Raw genomic sequence first — 25,951 nt, 5'->3', positions numbered from 1 at the left:
ATGGACGTGCAGTGAGATCTCTGAGGCCTGTTTGTGCTGCTCCCCCTGTCTGTTAGAGAGCCTGCAGGCTGACGGACACCCTCGGTCAAACTATTACACCAGACGGAGGGGAACGGAGGGAAAATGGCTACTCCACATGCGCACACACACACAGACACACACACACACACAGCCACTGATCACTACAATTTAGTTATGTGTCCTACTATTGCTCAGAGTGAGGATGGCAGGGAAACAGGTGGCAAGATGACTGACCACAGTAGGGGATGCAATTGTCAAGCCCAGCCTGTATTGGTTTCCTGTGTCCAATTCAGACAGAGTGAAACCAACTCATGTGTCTCATTCATCACTGACATAGCACTCTCTGATCCAGTCGCCCAGCTTCTCAGCACAGCATGGAGACTATAATTAACTCCTGCATAATGTGATGACGACACGGAAGCATGTAACATCAAAGAATACACCGTTTTTCCCAGGGGTTCAAACACTTTATGGAAGTGGGTCTCTCTTTCACAGCCTATTAAATCATTGTTGTGTTGTGACTTTCCAGCTGGTGGAATCAGGTTTTACAATAGCAACAGTAGTAACTAAATAGGGCAATAAAAGATTCCTACAACTAACTGGTTTTATGTGATTGGTAGGCACTTTCATTACAGTGTACATTAAGACTGAAGGATGCACCGAGCACCTTGTAAAGCTCAGAAGGTTCACTGCTTAGTGCTAAGGTTGTTCACCACACACACATGCCCAACAGAAGGTCTGAGGAATGGAATGTACAATAATACTATGTGACATATTGGACAAACATCATTTGTTCCATTCATATTCATGTATACATATCCAGCAGTGCATATGGTACAAAATGATCACCCAATCTCACTGGGCATGGCTGCAGCTGAAGTGTGTTCCCAGCAGCCTCCACACCAGCCCTGACAGAATTCAACACCACAAATAAGCCCTTGGCTGCTGGCTAACAGCAGGGTGCATGTGAGTGGGGAGGAAGGCCATTGCAGTAATCAATAGGTTGAGTAGCAGTGTTATTACGGCAGGGCCCGGAGATAACCACTGCCTCTGAAATAGCCATTCACCGTAATGAAGATCATAAAGACTCTGAATTATTAATGCATGAAATGGAGCTACTGAATCAGATCCTGTTCTGCTCTCAGATCTCACATCACAACCTGGAACTCATGAGGAACAAGAGGGAGCAATGCCACAAGCATTACTGCCACTCTGCTTCGTCAGGGGAAAAGTACTGGTGGGATGTAAAAATCTGCTAAGAGATTTACACCTATGAATCACCTTCAAGCTTCATCCCTCACCCAAGTCGCATCACAATCACATATATGCAATGTTTATGGGAAAGATATATTAACAGACACACAGACACACACAGAGAGAGAGAGAGAGAGAGAGAGAGAGAGAGAGAGAGAGAGAGAGAGAGAGAGAGAGAGACTTCACCTCTGGACACAGCAGGCTGCCACTGGCAATATATTTCCAGCCGTTGGCAAGAGTAATCTATTTAATTTCCTCGCAGGTTACAGGTTAAACATCCTTGTTTGTCCATTTGTTTAATGAGTAATGGATACATTCAGTTGTTTGTCTCAAATTAAGATTATCTTTTTCAGATGTTAACACATTTCAACATGCTGTATTTGATTTCCAGGCTGTATGTCATTATATTTCAAGTTTCCTTACAGCTGGTTGCTTCTGTATATTACGTTTGGTTCCTGCAAGCATATTGAGCAATTATCTTGTCTCTCCATAAGCTACGCTTCAGTGACACTGTTGGCCTAGTTCTCAATAAAACTGTATACATTGAGCTCAACTTGAAGTGAAAAACCCACTTTTCTGAATGTCACAGACAAGTCAACAACCACTGAACACCAGACAGGGAGTAACATACACAAATACACATCGGAATCAGAAAAGCAGTCACCAGGTGTGGAAGTGTTACAGTTAGCTAAGAAGTCTGACCATTTATCACTTTTCTCTCACTCTTTCAAGGAATGCAATCGGAGAGTCAACGAGCCTCTGTTCTGGGAGTAAATCTGATTACAAATTAACACAGTCCACAATTAAGCAGTTTGCAACAGAACTGGGACAAATCCGTTGTCAATCTGAGTTGTCGCGAGTTGGTTTCAGTATATTTTGAAATAAAAATAAACTTTTACCATTGTAAAGAAGCTGTGTAATGATTTTATTAAGACTATATATATATTCTGATGAGTACCACACTGAGGGGGATTACTGTAAATATAGCACAGTGAGCACAATTAATCACTGCAGAGATCAGTTCTACTTCAGAGGTTAATGAGTGTGGTTGTGCTGTCCCAGTTACACCAACAGGAGCAGAGTCAGCACCATCATCACAACCAGCAAGGCTGCACGTAGCATAGCATAGCTAACAGTCCCACAGGGCTCTCTATTAGTCACTACAGATACAGCTGCCTTTTATAAGTTCATGGAATTAGACATATTGTTCTATCTTTATGTAGGCTACCACTTGTGTAGTGTGGTGTTGAAGTTAGTCTGTGTCATGCTGCTACAGTATCATACAGTAGTTTGTGGCTGTATATTTGTTAGAGAAACAAATGGAGGAAAAGAGGAAGGGCAGCAAGTAAGAACGTATACAGTATGGAGAGGGAAGTTGCAAATTTTCTAGAATAACTTCCTGTTAGTATTGTTCCATTCAGTGTGATTGCCAGTCCACTAATATTGGTCTGTTTCATTTTACAAGTAACATGAGAGAGACTGTTTATGTTGACATGGTCCTTTGTATAAACCTATTCACCTACAGTACAAGTGGAACCTCAAGACCTAAAACCAAACATCCCTATTACTTCCAGAAACCTATTGTAAATAATGTTTCCGCCCGTAAAATTATGTTAAACTGATTATTTCACCACCAGCCTACAGAGGAACAAAGACTAAAGATTTTCACAGGAAAACTAATTTATAGTTGACAATCATCATTTCATCAAATGTTTTAATATTTGTTTGGAATCAACAAAACGATTCAGAATGCAGCAGGAGATGAAACAACAGCACACATTAAGATCCCCCTTTCTTCCCCCACCTTAGCACACACAGTCCAACAGGCATGAAGATAAATCACTGACTGCCAGACTTACAAGGCCTAGCGGGTCGTAGAAGAGAATTATTACTCAGGAAATAGAAGATGTTTCACATCCCTTTTGTGAAACCGTGTCAAGAATACATACACACTGTCAGAGCCATGGCTTCTGGAAATATGTTTAATTACCATCTGACCCAAAAGTGAATATAGTGACAATAACCATTCGTTATTTAAAAGGCCTTTCTGGTAAGACCTAATGCAGTACTTTAACACATCCTAGTATATTTCAGGTAAGAGCAAATACTGGCATTAAAGCACAGGTATCATGAAGCCTCATTGTTGGAATATCTCAAGAACTCTTGCTTATGGGTACTGTATTACAACATTTACATCCTAATCAAACAGTTGGTTTAATAAAAAGTTATTCCAATCAACTTCTAAAAACTTGCTAATTACTTGAATTCTAAGATACATTAAAGAGTACAGTACTAAAGCAAATAACTAAATTGGCCAATTACTCTTCAGATAATTGGGGACATATTACTCCTTGGTGTCGTCAGACAATTGTTAATGAGTGTCTCGTTATGCTAATGAAGTAGTGAGATGATTGTGCACAAACAACAACAAGCCGTGTTGCTGAGACAAAATAGCAAAGACAAACCACTCACTTCAATCAGTCGTCACTGTACTCTGAGTCACAACCCATTTAACCAGTTAGCTCCTCAATGGATTGACTAACCTCATTTAGTCAATACATGTAACACTCATCGTCACCCTGCTTCTATGCAAGACTCCAGCCGACCATGGAACCAACGACAGGTTCGACAGTGTAGCTAGTGTAGCTTGCAGAACATTGATGGTCAAGGCCTCTGGTTACCACCAAAATACATAGTATACAATTCAAAACAATTCCAAATGAATCAGGTTGTATTTTTGGACTGTGGATGAGAAGAGCAAGCAATAGACTGGGAATCCTTGCTATTTAATGATGAAGCACAGTGTTATGAAGAGGCTTTGAAACCCTTTTGAAGCCTCCAGTCTGTCCCACTGGTGTGTGCTCTGTGTGCTCTCATCTTGCCCATCTCTGCTCATTTGTAGAGAGCCTCTTAGTCTGTAGCCCAGTGCTGGCTAGTGGCTAAGTGCTAGTGAGAGGTATTATACAGCAGTGTCATACATCATTAGAGAGACGAACTAATGAGCTCAGTGCTTGCCGGGAATGTGCATATTATCATAAGTCTGAGGCAAACAATGTCCCAGAGAAGAAAATGCAATGTCATTATCAAAGCAGAAGAACAGACAGACGTTGACGTGAAGTTATTTGGTTCAGGACTGTGTATTAAACATGTGTTACAGTAACTATGTAATAATGTCACATGTGCAGCTCACGGATCAGTCCTGGTAGACCTGGTGACATGTGGAAATCAAAACAGAACATATATTCGGCTGTCGCAGTACCGTATTGGTCCTTTTATTCAAATCAAACAAGATACTCATAAAAATGAAGATGTTACTGTACCCAAAGGAGGCAGATTTCCACTTCCGACAAGGGAAGCCTCTCTGGCAGCCAGCAGACACCAGGGCCCCACGGGGTTCTGTCACGTCCACAGGCAGAGAGGCATGTCTCCTGGAGGGGGGAGAGAACTGTCATCACCACCAGGTTGGACAACATGGAGCCATCTTCCAGGACACACTGACCAGGGAGGTCAGGGATAATGGGCGTTTGTGTCCATTAGAGATAATCCCAAGGTAGCAAGAGCACCTTCTAGAGCTGGATAAATGGATTCCGCAAAATGTGTACCTTAACAGCATTGTGTTTTCAATACTCATGCCATTCACATCTAGTAATTCAATATAAACCTGGGGTTCTTTGAAGATCTGCCAAAGATGTGAGGATGCAGAAGAAAGCAAGGGAACACACAATTTGGACAATTGACTAACCCAGGACTCCAATATGAGGAGATATGAAAAACCTTTAGAAATCAAGATGTCCTATTCTGTGTAGATAAATGTCATAGCGATATGTGATGTTACATAAAATATAATACTGCAGATTTTCGCCATTCATGATGATAAGGGGCATGATAGAGAGCATCTTGTTTTCATTATTCAGAACTATATTCTAACATTACTAAATCATTTAGCCTTTGCTGCAGCATTCAGTAAATATACCAACAGTATTATGAACAGTATTAAGTACTTAATTCGAAATGAGTCATGAATCATTGAGGCAGCACAGACGGTAGGTACAAAAAAGCTATGCTGAGTATTTCCAAAGATGTGTCTATGAGATACAAGCTCATAGGGCAAGGGTCACGTCCACACTTCCTGCGGAGGCTGTCTAGCAAGCTGCCAGGAGCACTAAACAGAACCACCTTCAATGTGACATGTTGTGAATACCGTTCGTTTGTACAGAGAGCGCGGCAGTAGAAGATAAAAGACTAGAAGAAACCCAGAGACGGACAAAAGAGAGATGTGTGCATCCCAGCAGACAGAGACAGAAAGACAGAGCTCCTTTAACAGCAAGCAAGCAGTGCTGCTCACTTGTGTTTTGAAGTTAGCAAGGTTTTCTTAGCCCTGCTTTTAGTGGCATGGATCAACTCTCTATGCTGCTGTCAGTCATGCTCCTCTAAAAGGGACCAACACACACAAGAAAGGGACAGGGCAGAGTGTACAGCACCTGGTCTGCTGCTAGACGCAGTCACAAGACTGACCGCATCTACCACATCATGTATGCATATGTGATTTGACGAATGGGAAATTTGGATGACTGGATTACCTTCCTAACCTTAAGTGACATCTGTATCTCATTACATTTAATAGTAAAGGAAGACACCGAATGGTCTCTCCTTATGATGGCCCTTTGAAAGAGACATTTGAAAAATATGGATACAGTGAATTAAAGTTGCCTTATATTCCATCACAATCAGTTTGCATTGCTTGAAAACACCTTTACTGAAAACTTCTGCTGCTCCGAGAATAATTCTTCAATATTTCAATTCTGCTCACGACCCTCGACTAATATCAGTTGCTAATTGAATCACGACTGATGCCATTTGCTGCTGTTTCAGCACACTTAATTATTAATTTCACAAATGCTAATTAGCTTTTCTCTGTAGCTGGTTAAGTTGGGATCAGTGGACCATGACTGCTTTCCTTCTCATCCTCTTGAAGTGGCTCTGGTTATACGGTGTGGACCCGAACATGCAGCAGATGGCTTCAAATCATGTCAACATATTTCACAAACCTTTACAGATACAACAGGGTTTCCCGCAGCACTTTTCAGTTAAGGCAGCCGCCTAAGCAACACATGCCTGCCGCCTTAACTACATTGTCTTTTTTTAATGCGACATCTGCCGTGTTACTCTGTCCTGTTTTCTCCCTTCCTTTCCAAAACGCCAGGCTCCCTTCTCTGCAGAACGCATTACTCTATCACACAAACTCCCCCCCTTAACTAACACATTTTCTGCGGGAAACCCTGTACAATGTTGTGAAAGGTCAAGCTACCTGTTCCACCATCAGTGTTTTAAGGCAATCCACCAATCATCCTTGGAGCAAGTGCTCTAATTTGCCAGCATATCTAAAATCACATAGGCACAGGTAGAATGTGTGTGATGCTGTGATCAGTACTGCACAGTGATCTGAAATTGAGGGCTTTGGTATCAGAACACCACCTGATAATCAACAACATCTGTATGGCTGTGCATCCTGCCAGAAAGAGGCTTTTGTAAAAAAGAAACCACTCAATGGCAAACAGAGCTTGCTCAGTGCCCTTCAGAATCTTGCTATCAACATTGACCATCTCTCTCCATGGCAACGGGAAATGGTGAGGCGGTGACAACCGACAGCCTTGCCAGTCCCACTGGTAGGAGCGGAAGAGCTTGAAGGAGAAGGATGAAGAGGAGGATGAAGAGGAGGCTTCAGATGGTGAGATGCGGTAGCCTCTTGTCCCCAGGGAGCAACATGAGCCCTGCTGGTCTGACAGCCAGTCACACTGCATGAAGGAGGAGAACACTAGCAGTCACAGGTCAAATGTTGTAGCAGAGGAAGGGCAGTGAAGTTCTGCCCCTCGCACAGTGATCACCTTGTAACAGGAATGTCCCGCCTCCAGATAAAATACTGCAGCGCCACAGTTAAACAGTCATCATTATTCCACCCCTGTGTAATAGCTCACATGATAAGATTACCAGAGTAGAGCCAAGGTCATTTGGAAACCCCATGCATCTCTTCACCGCCATCTGAAGAGACCTAGCTTCTTTCATTGTACCTCCACCCTGCTACCATCATCATTGCGTCACAATATCTTCAATTGCATGATCTCCTCCCTAAACCCCAGGATGAATTGGCAGACAGTGAGGTCTTTGACACCGTTGTTATGACCTCCACAGGGGAAGAGTTTGACCTCCACATCAGGAGCAGTGCCAGGGCTTTGTTCTATCTATCCTCATCACTGTAATAACAGGGGAGGTTTTATAATCTCTCTCTCTCTCTCTCTCTCTCTCTCTCTCTCTCTGTGTGTCTGTCTCTCCCTCTCCCTCTCCCCTCTCCCTCTCCCTCTCCCTCTCCCCTCTCCCTCTCCCTCTCCCTCTCCCTCTCCCTGTCCCTGTCCCTGTCCCTGTCCCTGTCCCTGTCCCTGTCCCTGTCCTCCGTCCGTCCGTCCGTCCGTCCCTCCTCTCTCCTCTCTCTCTCTCTCTCTCTCTCTCTCTCTCTCTCTCTCTCTCTCTCTCCTCTCTCTCTCTCTCTCTCTCTCTCTCTCTCTCTCTCTCTCTCTCTCTCTCTCTCTCTCTCTCTCTCTCTCTCTCTCTCTCTGTGTGTCTGTCTCTCGCTCTCTCTCTCTCCCCCCCACACCTCCCTGCTGAGGAGGACAGGGGGATGAACAGAACAGCAGCCCATCCTGCCTGCCTGGTCCTCTTCCAGCATGCTCACAGGACAATCCGCTCGCTCCCAGCACCATGGTAAAGGACACACTGAGTATGCTGCAGTGGAGTCTCATGGACACAAGACTGTATTGTGCGTATGGTTGGATAGGCAGATAAGTGCAACGCATAGACAAATGGTGTGGTAATGTTTCAGGTTAGTTAAACCATTAAATATAGGTAATAGTGTGGGATGAATAGTCATACTTATTACTTATTACATACATAATTGTCATTTCGAGAAAAAGCCGTCTTATAATAAAACCCAAATCGACTGAAATATACATATTATGCGTAATTACCATAGCTACAGAGGGGATAATATGTCTTCTTTATTTCTCCTCTATCTCGGTGTGATGGAGTGAGCGTGTGAGTGCAGCGGTGTGCCAGCCTCATCTTTTGTTCAACACCAGGGCTGCTGAAAGACATGATGACAGCGCTACACAGAGTCAGGGACCCAGTGACCATCTTATCTTTAGCCATTCACATGAAGAACAGAACCATAAAAGCAGGTCATTGAGGCTGTCGTGTTCTGTTTCTGTCTGAGTCTCAGTCTCATGCAGGTTTTAATATTGTCTGAATGAAGCCATCCATTCTGATTAGAGAGGAACGGGCCAATTAAACATAGCCATGTTGATATTCCTCTCTCATTAGTCAGCAAGTGTGTGTATGTGTGTGTGTATGTGTGTGTGTGTGTGTGTTTCCCTGTACGAGACAGCACTCCAGGGCTCGTTTCTACACTCTACACATTCACACCATCATCATACCACAACGAAGCAATCCTCTGAGGCATCCGTTTATTTATGGCATCCTGTGCTGTGCTAAGTTCAATGACAATGCAATTATGAATGGTACCAAGACCTCGCTAACCATGTAACACTACATTTTTAACAGTCATGTTGTGTTTAGGTTATGGTTTGGCATTTTAAACAGGGAGAGGTGGAAGTGTTATGACTATGAGTCTGGAGAGAGTCTCAGGAGAGTGATCCTGTATGTTTGCACTTGTATTGTTTTTTAACAGCTTACAGCTTTAGTACAACACTGAAATACTTTGAGTTTATAAAATATACCCCATGTCTACTTGTCTGGGAAGGTTTATTATTGTTTTATTATGAAATTATATTGGTTGTGTCCATTTTAAGCAGGCTAACTCCATACAGCACTACATATTTGATTGTTGGATTATTTAATGTGCTTGTCCTGGGAATATTAGTTGTGTTATCTGCCCTGTGGGGAGGAGAGCTGTGGTAATGGGTGCTATTTACAGTGATCGACAACATCTTTGTGCAAAAGCATCATTAGCAAATAGATCTCAAGATTAAAAGAAGTGAATGTTTTAGAAAGGTCTGTTCCCCACAGAGACATTGCTTTGCTAATCAAATACCGTAATCTTTTTTTCCAGAGTACAAGCTGTTTTTCTGGTGTCCCAGAAACCAGTTGTCACCTTTGATTGGAAAAAGTGTTTGGTCTGCAGGAAGAAGAGAGTAGTGCAGTCTGAGTCTCAGTCAGAGAGCCTGGATCGTTAGCACATTGGCAAGGCTGGCGAGGATGCTGACCAGTGGGTGAACACGGTGCTTCACACATACACACAACCAACATTAAATACACTGGCACGGACCAAGCCTGACACATACAGTAACTTCTAAACTCTCAGCCCTTGGTCACATGCCAAAATAGAACCATAGAGGCCATAGGCAGGCAGAGAAGAAACTCAGGAAGATTCCAAACAAACTGCATCAAAATTGCGCGCACACACACACACAAAGCATTCTATTCATCATCATATTCCAGTCTAGACACAGTTTGAATCCCAAGACACCACAGACAGAGAAAGAGAGAATGTTCACATATCTTTGATGACTAAAACTGTGTTCAACCACTGGAGACAAAGCCTTTCCTATTCTACATACCAGTCAAGTCACATAAATTATGTATATTTATTTCATCTTTAAATCACCTCCCAGCTTCACTGTCAAGAGAGGCATCCCAATAAATCCACTGACACAGAGCCCATATCATAAACAGTGCAACAGTGGCTAACCTTGGGTTGCACCCAACACACAAACTCATAATTTCTCCTGCTGTAATGTCTACAACAAGCGACAAAAGGTACCTCATCAGACATAATGCAATCATCTTCAAACTGAGTGATCACTCGTCACTCGGTACACATTTAAGTTTCCTGCTGTTTGTGAATTAACTCTAAAGAAAACAATGTGAGACAATCAAAATCAATTAAATGTAAAACCCTAGGAACAGAGATCAGACAGCCATACTGAAGTAAGGCATGTAAGTCTGAAGGATCCTAAGCTAATTACATTGAGGAAGTTAGGGGCATTATGAGGATGATCTAAACCAGACGGGGTACATACCTGACCATTCTGGAACTTTCACATTCAGACCTGAAAATAGAAAGAAGAAACAGTTTGAGGGTTTTCGCACAATGCATAACAATAAACAGACCTAAGTCAAATGACATAACTACACAAACATACCATTATTAAGGCCATTGTCATTTAACTTAACTTAAAACTTATGGCTTTACTGCATGGAAACAACATCGCTATTGTTTTAAAATGGCACAGTGACACAGCTGTGAAAAACAATGTCACAAATGGAGACACAAAACTCATTATAGCCACATTCAGTTTCTGCTGAGAAAATGGGAGGAAAAACAAAGGCTTATTGCAAAAATATTTGTATTTTATTTTCATCAATTTGCAGATTTTGTTTTCCCCCAAAACTCATATAGATACATAACTCTGGCTCGCCAGAGGCTCTGAAGGAAGGAAGCAGCACATTTCTGACATACTCAGAAGAACCCATGGCTCAATCACTTCAACCAGGCAGACACAACTAAAAGACTGCAGCTTTATAAGAACTGCATGTGTGAGGGAAAACTGGTACAAAGAGCCTATCCAGCTGTTGAAGAGGTTGCTTGAAAGGCTGCTGTACATTTCATCTGTGTACTATCAGTACCCAGTGCTACACTCAAGATTCAAGAAGTACTCAGCTTAATGGAAGTCTGAATACCCCGACAAACTCTCTGAAATACTATTTCAGCAGGCTTTGCACATACTATCCTTTGGAACATAACATTATAAGGCAATAAATCTATGACCTAGATCGATGTCCTTGGAACACGCATTCTTCACATGGAGAATGGGGTGTAGGAGATGAAACCTTCAGCTCCCTCCTACAATTAGTATTTCCTATAAAGGCTGAAGTTAGCATGCAGCTGTGGCAGTTTTGGTCGTTGTGACGGTAGATGCTTTCAGAGCAGTGGCTGAGCTGAGGAGATGGTGGTCATATGCAGTTGGAGACCTCCACTCTGTCCAGAGATACACCAGAGATACACCAGAAGCACCATCTGGGATCTTTGGGGCTGCTGCTGCTCAGTCTCTGTTGGCTACCTCAATCTCTTTCTCTCTCCCTCTCTCGCCCACTTTCTCTCTCACCCTCTCGTCCACTTTCTCTCTCCCCTTCTCTCTCAACCACATCATCTTATTTCTCACACAAGACAGTCTTGTTTCATCGGCTTCTTCTGTTTCTACAATGATTAGTTATAGTGGAAAAAAGACAGAAGTGTATACTACTGTTCTTGAAATAAATGTTCAATTGATCTCATCCTCGTTAATTAAGTTATTTTGGTGTCAAAGAAGAGATGGACTGTTGACATACTGTGCTGCTGCCTTTATCATTATCAGCTCATGATTGGCCAATTGGTGATCCGTTTCTAATTAGAGTTGCACTGAAGCAAACATTGCAATCCATCCCTTTATCAATTGGGTTTCAAGTGCTTTCGAATATCAGTTAAGTTCTACAAGCAGAGCAAACCCAAATCCAGCTGAACAATATAATCACCCTGTGGTGTGGTAGTCTCATTCAAGCACATCCACAGCACCAGGACAGCACCAGGGAACAGAGGGTCAATATGAAGTGATGAGATCCATTGACACACATACCAGAGCCTCTGTTCAAAGCCAATTACTGAGCATATTGATTGCTGTACATACTAAGCCTTCATGGCATGACAGGCTAGCAGAAATAATTCAAAATCCAATACCTCCAAATATCTTGATGAATAAAAAATTGTGAGTTCGAACCCCCCCCCCCCACATCAAGACAGACCTAAGCAGCAACTCTTTCTCAAGTTCTAGCAGGTTCCATGTGAAGTGGTCAGAACCCTGGACAGCTCCCTCTTACAATGACACACCATTTAAACATTCTGTGTCCCCCTGGCAGGCTTCAAAAGAGACCTGGACAATTACAAGGGTATTCATCATGTCATCATTTATGAAGGCTGTATGGACACAGAGCTATACTATATTGTGGGCAACAACATATCTCTTTGTTGTCCAGAGGAATAATGCTATAATTTGTGACATTTCACTGGCTCTGTCTGTCTAGGAGAAGATGGCATCTCTTCAAGACAGTGCTGTTGACACCCCAGAATATACATCATATTCTGGATGGAACTACTTGACATTTACTGTGTACCATAAATCGGAATGAGTCTTGGATACAAATTTGAATCCACAACTGTCCTTATACAACACCGTTTCAGTGCTCTCTTTTTTGCCGCTTATTATAATGCAAATGAGCTTTAGCAGCTTAGGCAGAGCCTTGTTTACGACACTGTGTGAACATGGGAACATTGTGTACAAAAAAGTCCGGATGAAGGGTGAAGCCACTCCTAACACATTTGAGCATTTAACAACTTAGAATTTGCACGTTAAACCACGTGCTGGACATGACTAAGTTACTGGTTTTTGTTTGTTTGTTGATAACACCTTTGGTTATCTTTGTTAAATCTGTCAGGGGGAGTGATGGATGGAATTATGTCTAAAGTTGGGTTTCTAGGGCAGAAAGCAGCCGTGAAGAACAGCTAAACCGCCAGAGATGATGTCGCTGTACACTGTCAAAAGTCTCCAGACTAAACTTGATTTAATCTCTTTTCTTCTGCATTGCCCCTTCTCAAGAGCTTCAGACTGGCATTGGGGTACCTCTCAAGTCTCTTTATGTATGAAATGCCAGCTCCCATTGGAGGTATCATTCTACAGGAAAACCTTTACGGGCTCACTGATTGGTGGCTCCCATAAATTCTCATGAAAGTCTGAATTTTCGGTGGCAGATAGACGATTTCGATCCACCTGCTTTCAGGAACCTAATCATAGTTTCTGTCATGCTCTTGTTCTGTGTGTGTGTGTGTGTGTGTGTGTGTGTGTGTGAGTGTGTGTGTGTGTGTGTAGGGGGAGACATCCTCTCCCTCAGGATAGGAGAGTGTACAGTCTCTCTGGAGGGGGAGACAGGGACAGGACAGAGGAAGGTTCAGTCACCAGCAGGAGGAGAGGTGCTGACTCAGATTTTATCAATCTCCCTTTCTGCATTAGTAAGCGCAACTTGACACAACTGCAGAAGTGCACAGAACCGCTCTTTTGATAATGGCTTCCGGATTTCATTAATTTTAGTTAGCACATTGTCTATGCATAATGCTGCGAGCCATTACACACAACACCTCATTCAACACCTACAAATTATTGTGATGTAAAAAAGAATGAGCAACTTAAAACGTTTTCATTTCTATTTATTCTGTAAGCATATCTTTCCGTGTACCTTTATTCTTTCTCATTAAGCAGACACTTTATCCTTGGATAGATTCAGGGCTGACCTGTTCAGTAATTGAGTTCACATTATTTATTATTCTTCCTCAAAATATTTACTTGGGTTAAACCTTGAAGGCCAAACATGCCCCCTAGTCCTAGCACTTCTCAAGATAAACTCACTATAATTACCCCACCGCCATTATAAGTTGGGGAAAGCATAGAGAGTCTGAAATGATAAAGGAAGTTCACGCATGGCCATTTCCTTCTTTCCTTGGGTGCAGAAATCATATGTAATTACCGCTTGGCAGAGGTGCATGATTAATGATTAGTTTTCCCTGTAAGAGGGCTATTTTGTGTATGTGTGTATGTATGTGTGTGTGTGGAGGCCAATGGCTCTGTCCATGTGTCTACTAAACTGATTGGCATTTAATATGGAGTGAACCACTGACTCAAGTTTAGAACACCTAAAAACATATTTTTGATTGAATTCTCCTAGTCTCATTTCCAGGTTGTGCGTTTGAACAGTAATAATGACAGATGCACAACAGGCTTTGGTGAACAAATGAAACCTTGTGAGCTGAGCGTGTTACTCTGACAACACTAGGATATTTATAAAACTTTTAATAGAACGAAGAAAAGCAATTTTCCAATTGTGCTTTAGTTCACAACAATGTCACTGAATGATGAATGTCACTGAATGTCTCGAGCTCGGTACAGAAACAACAGCTCCCTCATACTGGGCTCCTGAAAACATAGCTAACTTCACAAAGTCCCCTGCACGTTCTCATGTTATTCCCAACATCTATTTATCTGACAAGAAACACTTCAGCCAAGCAAGATTCAGCCACTCCACATCCCACGTTGATGGTATTCTCCTCTGGTTGTGTGTGTGGGTGTGTGTGTGTGTGTGTTTGTGTGTGTGTGCATACATGTGTGTGCGATTGCATGTATGGTATGTGTGTGTGTTTGTGTGTGTGTGTACCAGCTCCCTGAACGCAACTCCCTTCCTCAATCCACTGAGTAATGAAGCGCATTCATCATAGCAGGCAACAACACACTGCACAGTTACAGTGTGTACTTAGCTTATTACTGAGGTCTCAGTGATCTGATTAATCAACCACTAATTACAGATATGTGTCTGGTTAGGCGGAGGGAAGGAGAAAGAGTGATCCTCTGCTGTGTCCTGCTACTCATGGGAAAGTCTCATTATCCTTCTATGGAGAGCACCTATACCATGACCCCCTGGGCTAGTCCACCTCAGTAGCGAAGCAGTGGACTAGCCCAACTCCACACACACACAGACATCCACACACATGCACTCAGATGCATGCACACACACACACACATGTACACAGGCGTGCAAAGAATGCAAAATGTATGAAGCTGCCAACACATGCTCTTTGTCTTTCTGACACACACTGATGAGAATAGTGACCTTCTCAATCATCCTCTGCCGTTTCTCTCCAGCTGCTCCCGCAATTATGGCCCAGTGGTCAATAAGTTATTTAGGCAAGCACCTATCGACGTGAAATGGAGTGGTGGGGCAAGCAAGCAAGCTTTAAGAGTTGATACTGGACAGTGTGTCAGTCATCACTATGGTTGTCAGCAAAGGGCCCATTGACAAAGTGCTGGAAAATGCTTCATCACTCTGGCTCAGCTTCATCAAGCTCATGAATTCTGAGCGGAAGTCTGCTATTTCCTCTTTGTCAATTTGACATTTTTTTTATAGAATCTTTAACAAGCCATTGTGACTTTGAACCACAATTCTGATTGCGCTCTCTCTTGAGAGAGATGTCTGTGTGGAGCACATTCTTCCTCCACTGACCTCAACCCCCTGTCCTAACAAAGATGGATAAACACAAAGAAACCTTCTTTTCATTTTCATTTCAAACGCATTCCAGAATATATTGGTAGGATTTTTAACAGTCTTCAGACTCTCCGTTAAAGGCCAAGGTAAAGCAGAGAATGCAGCCCCTGACAGAATGGAAATGCACTCTGGCTGTCCGTGATAGCAATTCACTCAACAGTGCTCGCAGACCACTGTGCATACTGATGGAAGAAGGGCACTCTAATGTAGCTAGATCCATTTCAGAAGACAGCATGCAGACATGTAAATCAATTGTCTAACAGGGAGAGCAAATCTTGTAAAATTGTGTTTGATGTGGTTCCATCTTCAATATTAAAAGCTACTATATGAATTCTACTTTCATATTTCAGATATCTGAGATGTAATACTGGCAATTGAAAGGTCAGGAAAACCAGTTCCAACTCTCTGAGATGGTGAATAACCGGTTCCTGATTCCTGTTCTGTGTTTACTGTAGTTGTGGACTTAGCTCTCACCACCACAGCCAAGACCAACAGACTAGTCTCTCTCACCCCTGGCTATCCAGGACTGGCAGCACCAGTTCAACCATCCTGCCTCTACGCGAGGCAGGGACACAGTCACATCAGCAGGTTCAACCAGCCTGCCTCGCTGCCTCTATGAGAGGCAGGGACAGTCACATCAGCAGGTTCAACCAGCCTGCCTCGCTGCCTCTACGAAAGGCAGGGACACAGTCACATCAGCAGGTTCAAGAAGGGAGAGAGATTGGTTGGACTGTCAGGAAATGAAAGGAAAAAACTATGAATAGTGAAATTTGGTTTCATTCTTTTGATATTGTTGAGAGAGAAAACAACTGATCTAAGAAGAAAGTAATGAAATCATCTGGTGTACTGTTTTCATATCACTGTGACCTACAGCCATAGCATGGTGCTTGCTGCTGTCAAAGTTGGTATATGAGTGCAAATAACTGAGCCGCAATCAGAGAGTGAGCAAATCCCATCTCTATTAGAGTTCAATTAAATTCTGCATTATCAAATCCTCTATAATGAGAACCAAGCCCTCATAATGAAAAGGTCTATCTGTCAGTCAATAGGCTTTGCTGTGAGGAAGGCATCTGACCATTCAAAAATGGTGTTATCACATGTCACTGGGAATGAACAGAACATTTTCCCCTTCACTGCCAGAAGTCAAATTAAACCCTGGCTCTGGAGCTGTGCCCCACAGCTGCGTGCCTGCCTGCCTGAGCCTACCACCCTCCACCCCACCATCCTCCACCCAGAGCCCCCCTTGGTATGGCCTTTACCAGCAACCCTATCAGATGGAGTTAAGAGGCCTCATTAAAGCATTCATTAGCCATTCTCAGGGGGGTGCCGGCCACATCAAAGGACACACACCAGCCTTAACTTTGTTTTAATAGGCTGATTGTCCGGGCCAGGGGTCAGCAGGGCGGGTGGCCCTCCAACAGCGCTCCAGCTACTCACTCTCAGAGGGGCGGGCCCACCTTTGTGTTTGTCAAACTGCACTTCATTAAAAGATGAGGGCTGGCCAGCTGCATTTGTGTGGGAGTCTCAAATTGTCTTCAGCCATTGCCAGAGATTTATAGGAGGGGCAGAATGCAAATCATCCCTGCATAGACATTAATCTAGAGGAGGGGATTTCATTAAGGTTTTTTTAGCCAGAGAGAAGGAGCTTGTGGGCTCGTAAATTTGGCCTGGCACACTGATTGTTCAGCATATCGCCGGGTGAATGAGTGTATGCCCGAGCACCACAGGAAACAGCTTTCTTCATCCTGCCATTATTTCCTGCTAAGAGGTCCCAAAACACATGCTAAAGCTGTTGGGATGAGTTTAGGTTAACTATTTATGAACCTGCCAATCTCTGTATTGCAGGCTCTCTCCAGAGAGCTCAAGGACATTTTATAGTCTCTTAAGAAAAACATTTCAGCAAAATCAGTGGGAGAGAGAGGGAATCAGGTGATAAAAAAAAACGGTGATGCTTGAAGTTCACAGTATACGGATTATGTAGCCACATGAGTGTCTCTACCTACATCTATACAGTGGGTGAACTACTAGAGCAATCAAGTCAATCAAACATGTCATTATGTGTAACAATACTGTTGTCTTTCCTGTGACTTTATATCTAAACACACTGCTAAGAATACAAATACTAAAACTGGTAGATGCAGAGCCGACACTCACACTACAATAGGGATAATGTTTGACTGCCAATATTATGAGATCATATTTTTTATGACAAACATTGCGGGTTTCCATAACATGAATGTTCCAATTCAACCTTGAGAGTTCCATACAGTACATGTGTGTTACATTTGTATGTTAGTCTGTTTTATATAATGAACATGTGCAGATACTCTCCTGTATACAGTATATTTTCAACATTGTGTGTATAGTTGCTGTAATGAGTAAGTGGTACAAAAGCTCATCTAAATCACCTTGTCGAAGACCAGAAGTGTTATTGTTGCAGCTGAAGATCTGGTAACCTTCGGAAGTGTTTCAGGGTCATTAAGCAGAGACGGGGTCATTTGTTGTCAAAGCATACTTGTACAGCCATCGACATTTTGATGACCACATAATGTAACACATTTGGAAAGGGCATTGTATCCATTACAATTTCAAAAAACATGAAAATGGAGTACAATTACAACTCAAAATCGATCTTCATGGAATATTTCTCATTTCTTACAACCTAGTGAATGTGGTAGAGAAACAGTGTTGTGGCACATCCCTGGCAGAACGCTACTTCCACATCAACTGGAAACCCAAGTTTCCCAGGCCGCCATCAGCTCTGACTAATGTTCATATGAGCTCCGTTACAGCATCACTGGGTGGAGCTCAGGAGCAGGCTATGATTTGTCACACTGTCCATCAATATTTCATCAGGCAAGAATGCTTTTCATGTTTGTTTACTCGCTGGGCTCCGTGCTGAATTCAAAATGGCTGCCTGACAACCGTACCTCTGGGTCCACTTGGTGTTGCCCCTCTGTGTGACATCAACAGAGCTTTACTCTGTGAGACACCAGGCCGCAGCACTCAACAGTCTGAACATGGCCCACTCTCTACCAGCACCCAGGGTAACTGCCTTGTGTACTCACTGTATATTACTATTTCAAGTGTCTTGTGGCAGTAGAGTTTTCTGTGGAAGTTAACTGATTTGTGTAAAGTTTTGAGTTACATGGGTTCTCCTTCAGCATTGACAGTTTGAGAAGCTATCTTTGAAATGATAAGGTCAGCATCCCAATTATTGTTTACAGCATGTTGGCTATCCAGGCCAGGGACACAGCATGAATGCTAAACGGGACTTTGCAGATGCATCTGCAGAGATAAGAAATGAAAACCCTTGCAAACACCATTCCTCCACAGGCCCCAGAGGACACGTTCAGATCAGAGAGAAACCCCTCTTATTAAACCTCTAGTTACTCTTGTTGCACGCAAAACACAGTAAATACCACCCTTACAATTCACTCTTCTCAGTTATTGTTTTATTGTTTGAAAGTAAATATGTACCATAATCCACTGGAAATAACAATGTGTTACTTGTGTAATAATGAGTAAATGTTTGAGTCAGTGAAGTGTTTGACCTGGGAATTTGCTATGGCTGCAATACACTGTGTGCAGACAATGCCAAAGTCAATTTGTTATCTGAATTCTGATTGTGCGATTATAATTGTACAAGTTAGTTTACCTGTCACTCAATGACAAAGTGGCAACAAGACGGGAGATGCTGCTGTGTTGGGCAGTTAAACATAAACCATTTAGTCTTGAGCTCTCTATATGGACACTGCATACTGTATAGGCAGAATGACTCCTTCACAGAGAGCTGACAGGACAGGCTGGTGAGGAGTCACTGTGAGCAGGAGCCACTCTCCTCATCTCCTCCTCATCTCCTCTGACTCTGTCTGGATGACCAACATGCTCTCTTATTTGTTTGTCTGCGTGTGTTTGTGTGTGTGCATACGCGTGTGTGTTCATTTATGCATGAGAGCAGGAATGGTTATTTTACCAAAAACTGTATAGGCATTTATGAGATTTAACTGGCTTTTTGTAGCTATTTCATCTCAACACTCCAGTATCCAGAATTCAGACCTAGGCAATATAACCTACTCCTGACCCTACTCATGTCCTGCTTAACTATGGAAGGAACACACAAACACACACTCTCATGCAGTCAGTCATGGGATAGGGTTCATAGACCCTGTTTAGGGCCACTAGCTACAGGAATGATTTCCAATACCTTTGTAAGGGCAGTACCTCAGAACCTGACAGACAATGCTGCCCAAGGGCTCACAATGAGGAATCCTCTGAGAAATCTGTTGACTTGGGCACACAACCATTACCAATTGTCTTTCTGATTCACTGTGCACTGGTCTGGGATTTTGAAAGGTGTGTAGACAAGTCAAGATAACGGGCAGAGAAAAGAATGTCAGAGAAAATTGTAGGTTAGTCACACTTGATAAAACTCAATTGAGCTCCCGATTCAAAAAGTGGTCCACACACAGTAGATTTAGTAACCAGATTACTTTGACATACATTTCAACTAAGCTTCTGGAGCAGTCTAAACTTGTACAAGGTACAGTAGCTGAAATCGCTTTTCTAAGAATCCAACATTCTTAAACAGCCAACCACATTTAGATGGCACATAACCGTCCATAAAACCCACTTTACATTAATATCTGCTGTCACATTTCATCAGGATCAGCAGGAAAGTAGTCTGCTAAATATCCAGCAGTCTCCCAGAACTAAAAAGGAACTCATACACTGTGACCATGAAGAGACAGTTGAGAAGGGCAAATAGAGGGTGACTCTTCTAAGATATCATCATCATCATATCAGCTGGACTCTGGAGGTGAAAGGTATTTTTAAAAGCATGCATGGCAGAGTCCTCTATTGTATCCATCAGCTAAGACATCCTCTGTATGACTCATGCATAATGATTGGCTGCCACACGTCCCATGACTCTCTATGAGACTAAGGTCACCCGCGGTCACAAGATCTCCCAGACGGTCAAACGCTGAGCTAAGTGTCTGCAAACTAAGGCATTAGGGAGATAATACCTGCAGAGAGTGGACTTTAAACACAGCAGTAAACTAAGAAGGGGAATCCTGAAAGCCCTGCCATAGCTGATATATTGTACCTCTGTCCTGCCCTGCAATACCCTGTCCAGGGCTAGACAAGAGCAGCCATTCTAACATAAAAATGAAACATATGGAAGTAATTGCATAATTGATCTATACCAGCTATGCTCCTTTTCCAGAGCACACACCACATTCCATAAATATCCTGGATTTATGTCCCTGCCCCGCACATGAAATCCACTTAAAAGACAAGCACGTTGAGGCTAAGCTAGCTCCAGTAAGACCTCTGCAGACGGAGGTTACCAAACATGGAGCAGCTGATTCCACAACATCAGCAGACCTGACAGGCAGTCTGATGCTTGATAAAACACCACCGCAGAAATGGTTACAAAGCAGAGTTGAGTTCATTGGACTTCTTCCAAGTGATTTTAAAACAGCGTAGATTAGGGCATATGGGAGAGAGGAGTAACACCATCCGTGTGTTTGGGACAAATTAGCAGCTATACATCTTTGAATTGGATGGCTGCCAATCTGATTTTTATTTTCAATTAGATGACATAACAGACTATTTACAGCCTTTACAGCCAAGACATAGATGGCAAATGACTACCACAACACATTATGCATAGGTTTTATAGACGTAAATGTCCTTTATAGTACCTTTCCTACTGCCTTATTTATGTTCCACTGTAAACAACTGAGCCATACTGACATTTGACCAGCGCAAGTCCTTGTGCTGCACAAGTGCTTGAGGATCTGTTTAAAGTGGTCTCAAAGGGTTTCCAAATATGGTCAGAAACGATCTGGCCTGCACAGAATCGGACAGCTCTTGTGTGACCGTGCGGTGCGTAAAACTGACTATTCAATATGCCCAACAGCTCAGACCAGTATGAGGAAATACTGTTGCCAAAGAGATAACCCGTTTCTCTTGCGCAGAGGCTCTTTTCGGTTGAATTGAGTATGTTAAAACATTGTCTAGTTATTTTAGCTGTGTACAGTGTCCGATGGCATTATTTGGACACAATTGGACGCTAACAATGGAATTACCAACGAGAATATTCCCCCCTAGACAGAAGTCTCATGAAGTCTCATTCACAACGACGTACGAGTAAAGTAAACTGAGAAAGTGCACAGTAGGCTACTAGTGTGTCTGTCAACCTTCAACAACAGTGGAATGGGTGGAATACATGCTTACTTTTCTTGGGTGATGTTTTCTTTTATAGCACCTAGTGTTACGTGGCTGTTGCTCTGCTGCAGCCTGCAAGTAGCTAAATGCCGCTGGTATTGCTCTTTCAGACAAGCTTTCTCCGTGCATAAATCGGACACTTGCTGCTCCAGGTCCTCTATTCTGTTCTTCTGTCTCTCCAATAACTCCTGTTGGGTTTCGATAATTTTATTCAGCTCATTCAGATACTCCGCAGCCCTGGTTGGGTTCTCCGTCGGGCTTTCCATCTCGCTCCGACTGGTTTGCTCTGATTACAGTTTTAACGCAGTCGTTTTTCAAAACTTAAGCTATGGTTATGTGCAAATATTCCAAGCGTCGTGCCTTTTGCGCCTCGCCATTGCTATCATACAGCCTCCATTAAAGCTGGGAAGGGTTGAATGAGCTGGTGCAAATGTATCCAGTCAGTGGAGTGCGTCCGACAGGCACCGAATTAACTAAGCTTCCAATTCACACCACCTGCGGCACTTCGCATTGAACCCCATTTAAACTCAATTCTTATTAATCCTTTTTTTCAACTTATTGTACAGAAACTTACGACTGTTTGGTACGTCCTCTCTGTACCTCTAAGTTCTTCCTTGTGATGTTCTCTGTTCTCCCTTCGTCCACGTTGTACCCGTGACTTTTCGTAAACAGACGCTGTCAAGTAGGCGGGGTTTGAAGTTTTATGAATCTGTTTTATGAATGTTTTTAGATAGCTGCAGGGAGTTGGGTGATAACTTTTTGCTATTGTATTCAAAAATGTTCAGGATACTATCAGATAACAGTCGTCAAGACAACTATCAATAAATAGCCTACTTTCAACTGTGAATATAAGGAACTTAATATAATTTAGTTTGTACTCAATTCCCCTTTTAGACAACCACAACATTTATGGTTTGATTAACGAATGCTAAGTGCAGACCTAATACAAATCCCTTTATGTAACAGTATATAAGGAACAGGACAAGAAGAACTTCAGATTTGATGACGAATTAGCACAGTTCTGTAATTCAAAGGGAACAAAAGTAGGTGATCGTCCTCCCTTGTCACCCTTTATTTGAATAGATGACTGGCTGTCCAACAGCCTCCTCTGTACACTTAAATGACCATTTTGATAACAACGTTTTACACTTGTTTATCTTTTGGCAGAATGATATCATATCAAGCTGGCACAGTAACCTGTACACCTAAATGTTGACTGCTAAAACTGTTGCTACAAGCCACTCCCACTGAGCGAGGTCTAGCTGTAAATTGCCCAACAAGTGGTTTCTCTAAATCGAATCCCACCAACGAAAAAACAATATTCATTTTGTCATTATGACAATCTAGCTCCTTCTATCTTGTATCTCATGTCTGCTATCACACACATCTCCAGAGGTTGAGCTACAAGGAGGAGGGAATGAGGAGTGGGTCTTTGCATTATTCACTCTGCTGTCTGTGATCATGCCCCTGTTATGGGTTCTGTTATCAAAGACAGGATGAGACAGAGCTAGGTGACAGAAACACAGAGTTGCTCTGCTTCCCTCACTCCATGTCTCTCCACACTCCCTCTCTCGCTTTGATCAAAATTCCAATGCAAAGTGAGAGGCTGTATTATTGGTTGCTGTCAGGAGTGTTATCTGGAGTCTGGATGAACACTTTGTCCAATCCAAATGAAAGGTTTTACCTGTGCAGCGTATTCCAGAAGGTGAGACAGAGGATTGCACCTACAGAGATAACTTCAACACAGACACGCCAACCGCAGACAGTGGGACGCAGTTAAGGAGCAAGCAGTGCAGATGTAGCACATTGGGGTTTTGCTGCAGTTCCCTAATCACTGTGGCAGGAGGCCAGTCAGGCCTGCTGGTGCCAGAGGTAAACCTTGCACATGCCACCCAGATGGCCCTGCACCATCCACCAGACCCAGTGTCAGCAGGCACTAGGAGAGTTATTTGCCGTATCACCATCACAAGGTTCCACACATCCATTGTCTCATATTTCTAGTGTGAATTGATCCAGGAGTGATGCCAACTAAATGGGCCACCACAATGCAGAAATATCAGGTGACAGTAACTCATGATGTATCATCACTTGTGTCATCCTTGCTACAGTATGTATTCTTTACCCTTGGAGTCTCTCATTTCAGTACCAACATTCTTTCACAGTGTCGCACATGAGCCAGAGGGCATGTAGTCATGCAGTCACACAATAACACTAAGACATTCTCTTCTCGAGGGACACAGGACTTAGGATGTCCAGGTGCAAAGAGCACTCCCCACAGGTAGGACCTCCTCATTACTGCAGTGTGATAGACCTCAGCACCCACAAGATGTTAAAGCACTTAGACATCCATTGTTTATCATGATTAGGGTCCTCTGCACTCTCCCTACTCCTGCTGGATGACCAGTCATGAGCCGGTGCCAGCAGTTGGGTGCCAGCTCCACAGATTTACTGTGTGAAACCACTCGTATATTTCCACTGACGCAAAGCCATTTCAGGCTCTCTTAGTTCCACAAACCATTTGCCAGCTCTGTGATGGAAAAGGGGACCTATCATTTAGTCAGCATGGAAAGGTTTTGCTGAGGGTGCCAAGTGCTTGGCCAGTCCTGGAGACCAGTCAGGGCTGAGCTCAACAACACCCCATCACTCATAAAGATACATGCATTACTGGAACAAATTTGTATTGGTTCCCCAGTGTGGAGAACATTGCATGCAGTGGTCAGTGGAATAATGGTTTCTGTGGAGTAGCATTGTATACAGCACAATGAAAAACATAAATATAAAAAAAATAGATAAATCATTGTAGTTTCTTCTTCTCATCTTGGTACAAATAACAGTTGTAAAGTCCCGGTAGGTAATTAATCTCTTCGAGCTGTGTGAATAGTGGAGCACAACATAAGAGCCAGGATCTCATCCTCTTCTGGCCCCTGACATAACTGTTTGGTTTCTAGTTGATGGTGAATCTTTCCTCTCCTCTTGCAATCATGCATGAGGAAAGCCTTTTTGTCAGGTCTCCTTCAGTGCCAGGCCTTATTGATCCCAGCTCTGTCAGGAGAGTAAACCACCTGGAACAGCAGTCTCCCTTCACCCAGGTAACCCTGGGATCGTTGCTAGACAGGTTGGCATCTTGGCCTTCAAAATACACACCCATTGACGGGAAATAAATTGTCTGTCTTCTTTACTTTGGCATGGTTGGCTGCATTAACTATATATCCAGTCCAATGCCGAACGTAAAAACATGTCTCAACAGGCCAAATATGAAATTCTTATTTAGAATTGCACTGATTTTGATCATCTTATGTTAATCAAAGCCAGCAAAAAAGCCGAAAGTTTTTCTGTTTTTGCCCATGAACATTACGTTTGGTATTTTAACAGCTCTTCAAGCCAGGCTTGTTTCCCTTCACTTCTGGGGTGGCTTTGGCCTGCGTCAAACAGCTGTGTCCCTTCTGTATGGAGAAATACAGAGCAATACATTACATTTACATTTAGTCATTTAGCAGACGCTCTTATCCAGAGCGACATTCCCCCCGAGGCAAGTAGGGTGAAGTGCCTTGCCCAAGGACACAACGTCATATTGGAGGGGCAGGGAATCGATCCGGCAACCTTCTGATTACTAGCCCGACTCCCTCACCGCTCAGCCATCTGACTCCCAATATTCCTATAGAGTTTACTAATATAACTTGTCCCACTAATTCAGTAAGGGTGTAATGTTGTGCCTGTCCATGGCTCTTGTGGTTATATGCATTTAATTTCCGGACTTTCCGGATAGGTTGCAGGAAAAGGATGGGCTTTCATTAGTCAACATGCAGTAAAGATTTTGTGACATTCCCACACTACAATAAAGGCCATCCCACAAAATAAAGAACACATTTGCAGTGCACATACCTAAGTCATTGTAGCTCGTGAACCAAAAAGGGACTATTGAGGCAACAAACCATGTCAAGCACATTCCAAAGTTTCCACCCAGGCAGGGCTGCATGTTCCTGGTGTCCCCAGCAGCAGAGCAGGCATACAGATGAGCTGTGTGAGGCTGAGACGCACCACAGAGCTCCAGGCCAATCACTGACAGACAGGGAAATGTTTGATCAACGGTCTCAGACCTTTAACTGGTCTCAGGAGACACTGGGGGATGATAAGCCCTAATCCCTGCTGCTTTGTTTGTGCTTGGTGGCAGAACATGCTGTGTGAATGTTGCTACGAGTTTAGGGACAGACGGAGAAGCAGCTAGCTGTGAACAACGCAACCAAACTTGTGC

The 25,951-nt window shown here is 43.0% G+C and overlaps 1 protein-coding gene across 4 annotated transcripts in view; it reads right to left on the bottom strand.

The window, feature by feature from the left end:
* Window positions 1–22,347, bottom strand: part of LOC124481268 (IQ motif and SEC7 domain-containing protein 1-like) — a 76,653-nt gene extending 54,306 nt beyond the window's left edge. For 3 of the 4 annotated variants that reach the window (XM_047041188.1, XM_047041194.1, XM_047041195.1), the window contains exons 1-3: window positions 21,709–22,347; window positions 10,365–10,394; window positions 4,596–4,703 (exon numbers count right to left, since the gene is read on the bottom strand). In XM_047041188.1, coding sequence (XP_046897144.1) covers window positions 4,596–4,703; window positions 10,365–10,394; window positions 21,709–21,965 — 395 coding nt within the window. In that variant the 5' untranslated portion in view covers window positions 21,966–22,347. The remainder of the gene's footprint in view (window positions 1–4,595; window positions 4,704–10,364; window positions 10,395–21,708) is intronic. The other variant, XM_047041189.1, reaches the window with a different exon arrangement.
* Window positions 22,348–25,951: the final 3,604 nt, after the last annotated feature.

Source organism: Hypomesus transpacificus, chromosome 18 (genome assembly GCF_021917145.1).
Source record: "Hypomesus transpacificus isolate Combined female chromosome 18, fHypTra1, whole genome shotgun sequence".
In the NCBI taxonomy this organism is placed as follows: domain Eukaryota; kingdom Metazoa; phylum Chordata; class Actinopteri; order Osmeriformes; family Osmeridae; genus Hypomesus; species Hypomesus transpacificus.
This window is presented reverse-complemented; position numbering and strand designations above follow the sequence as displayed.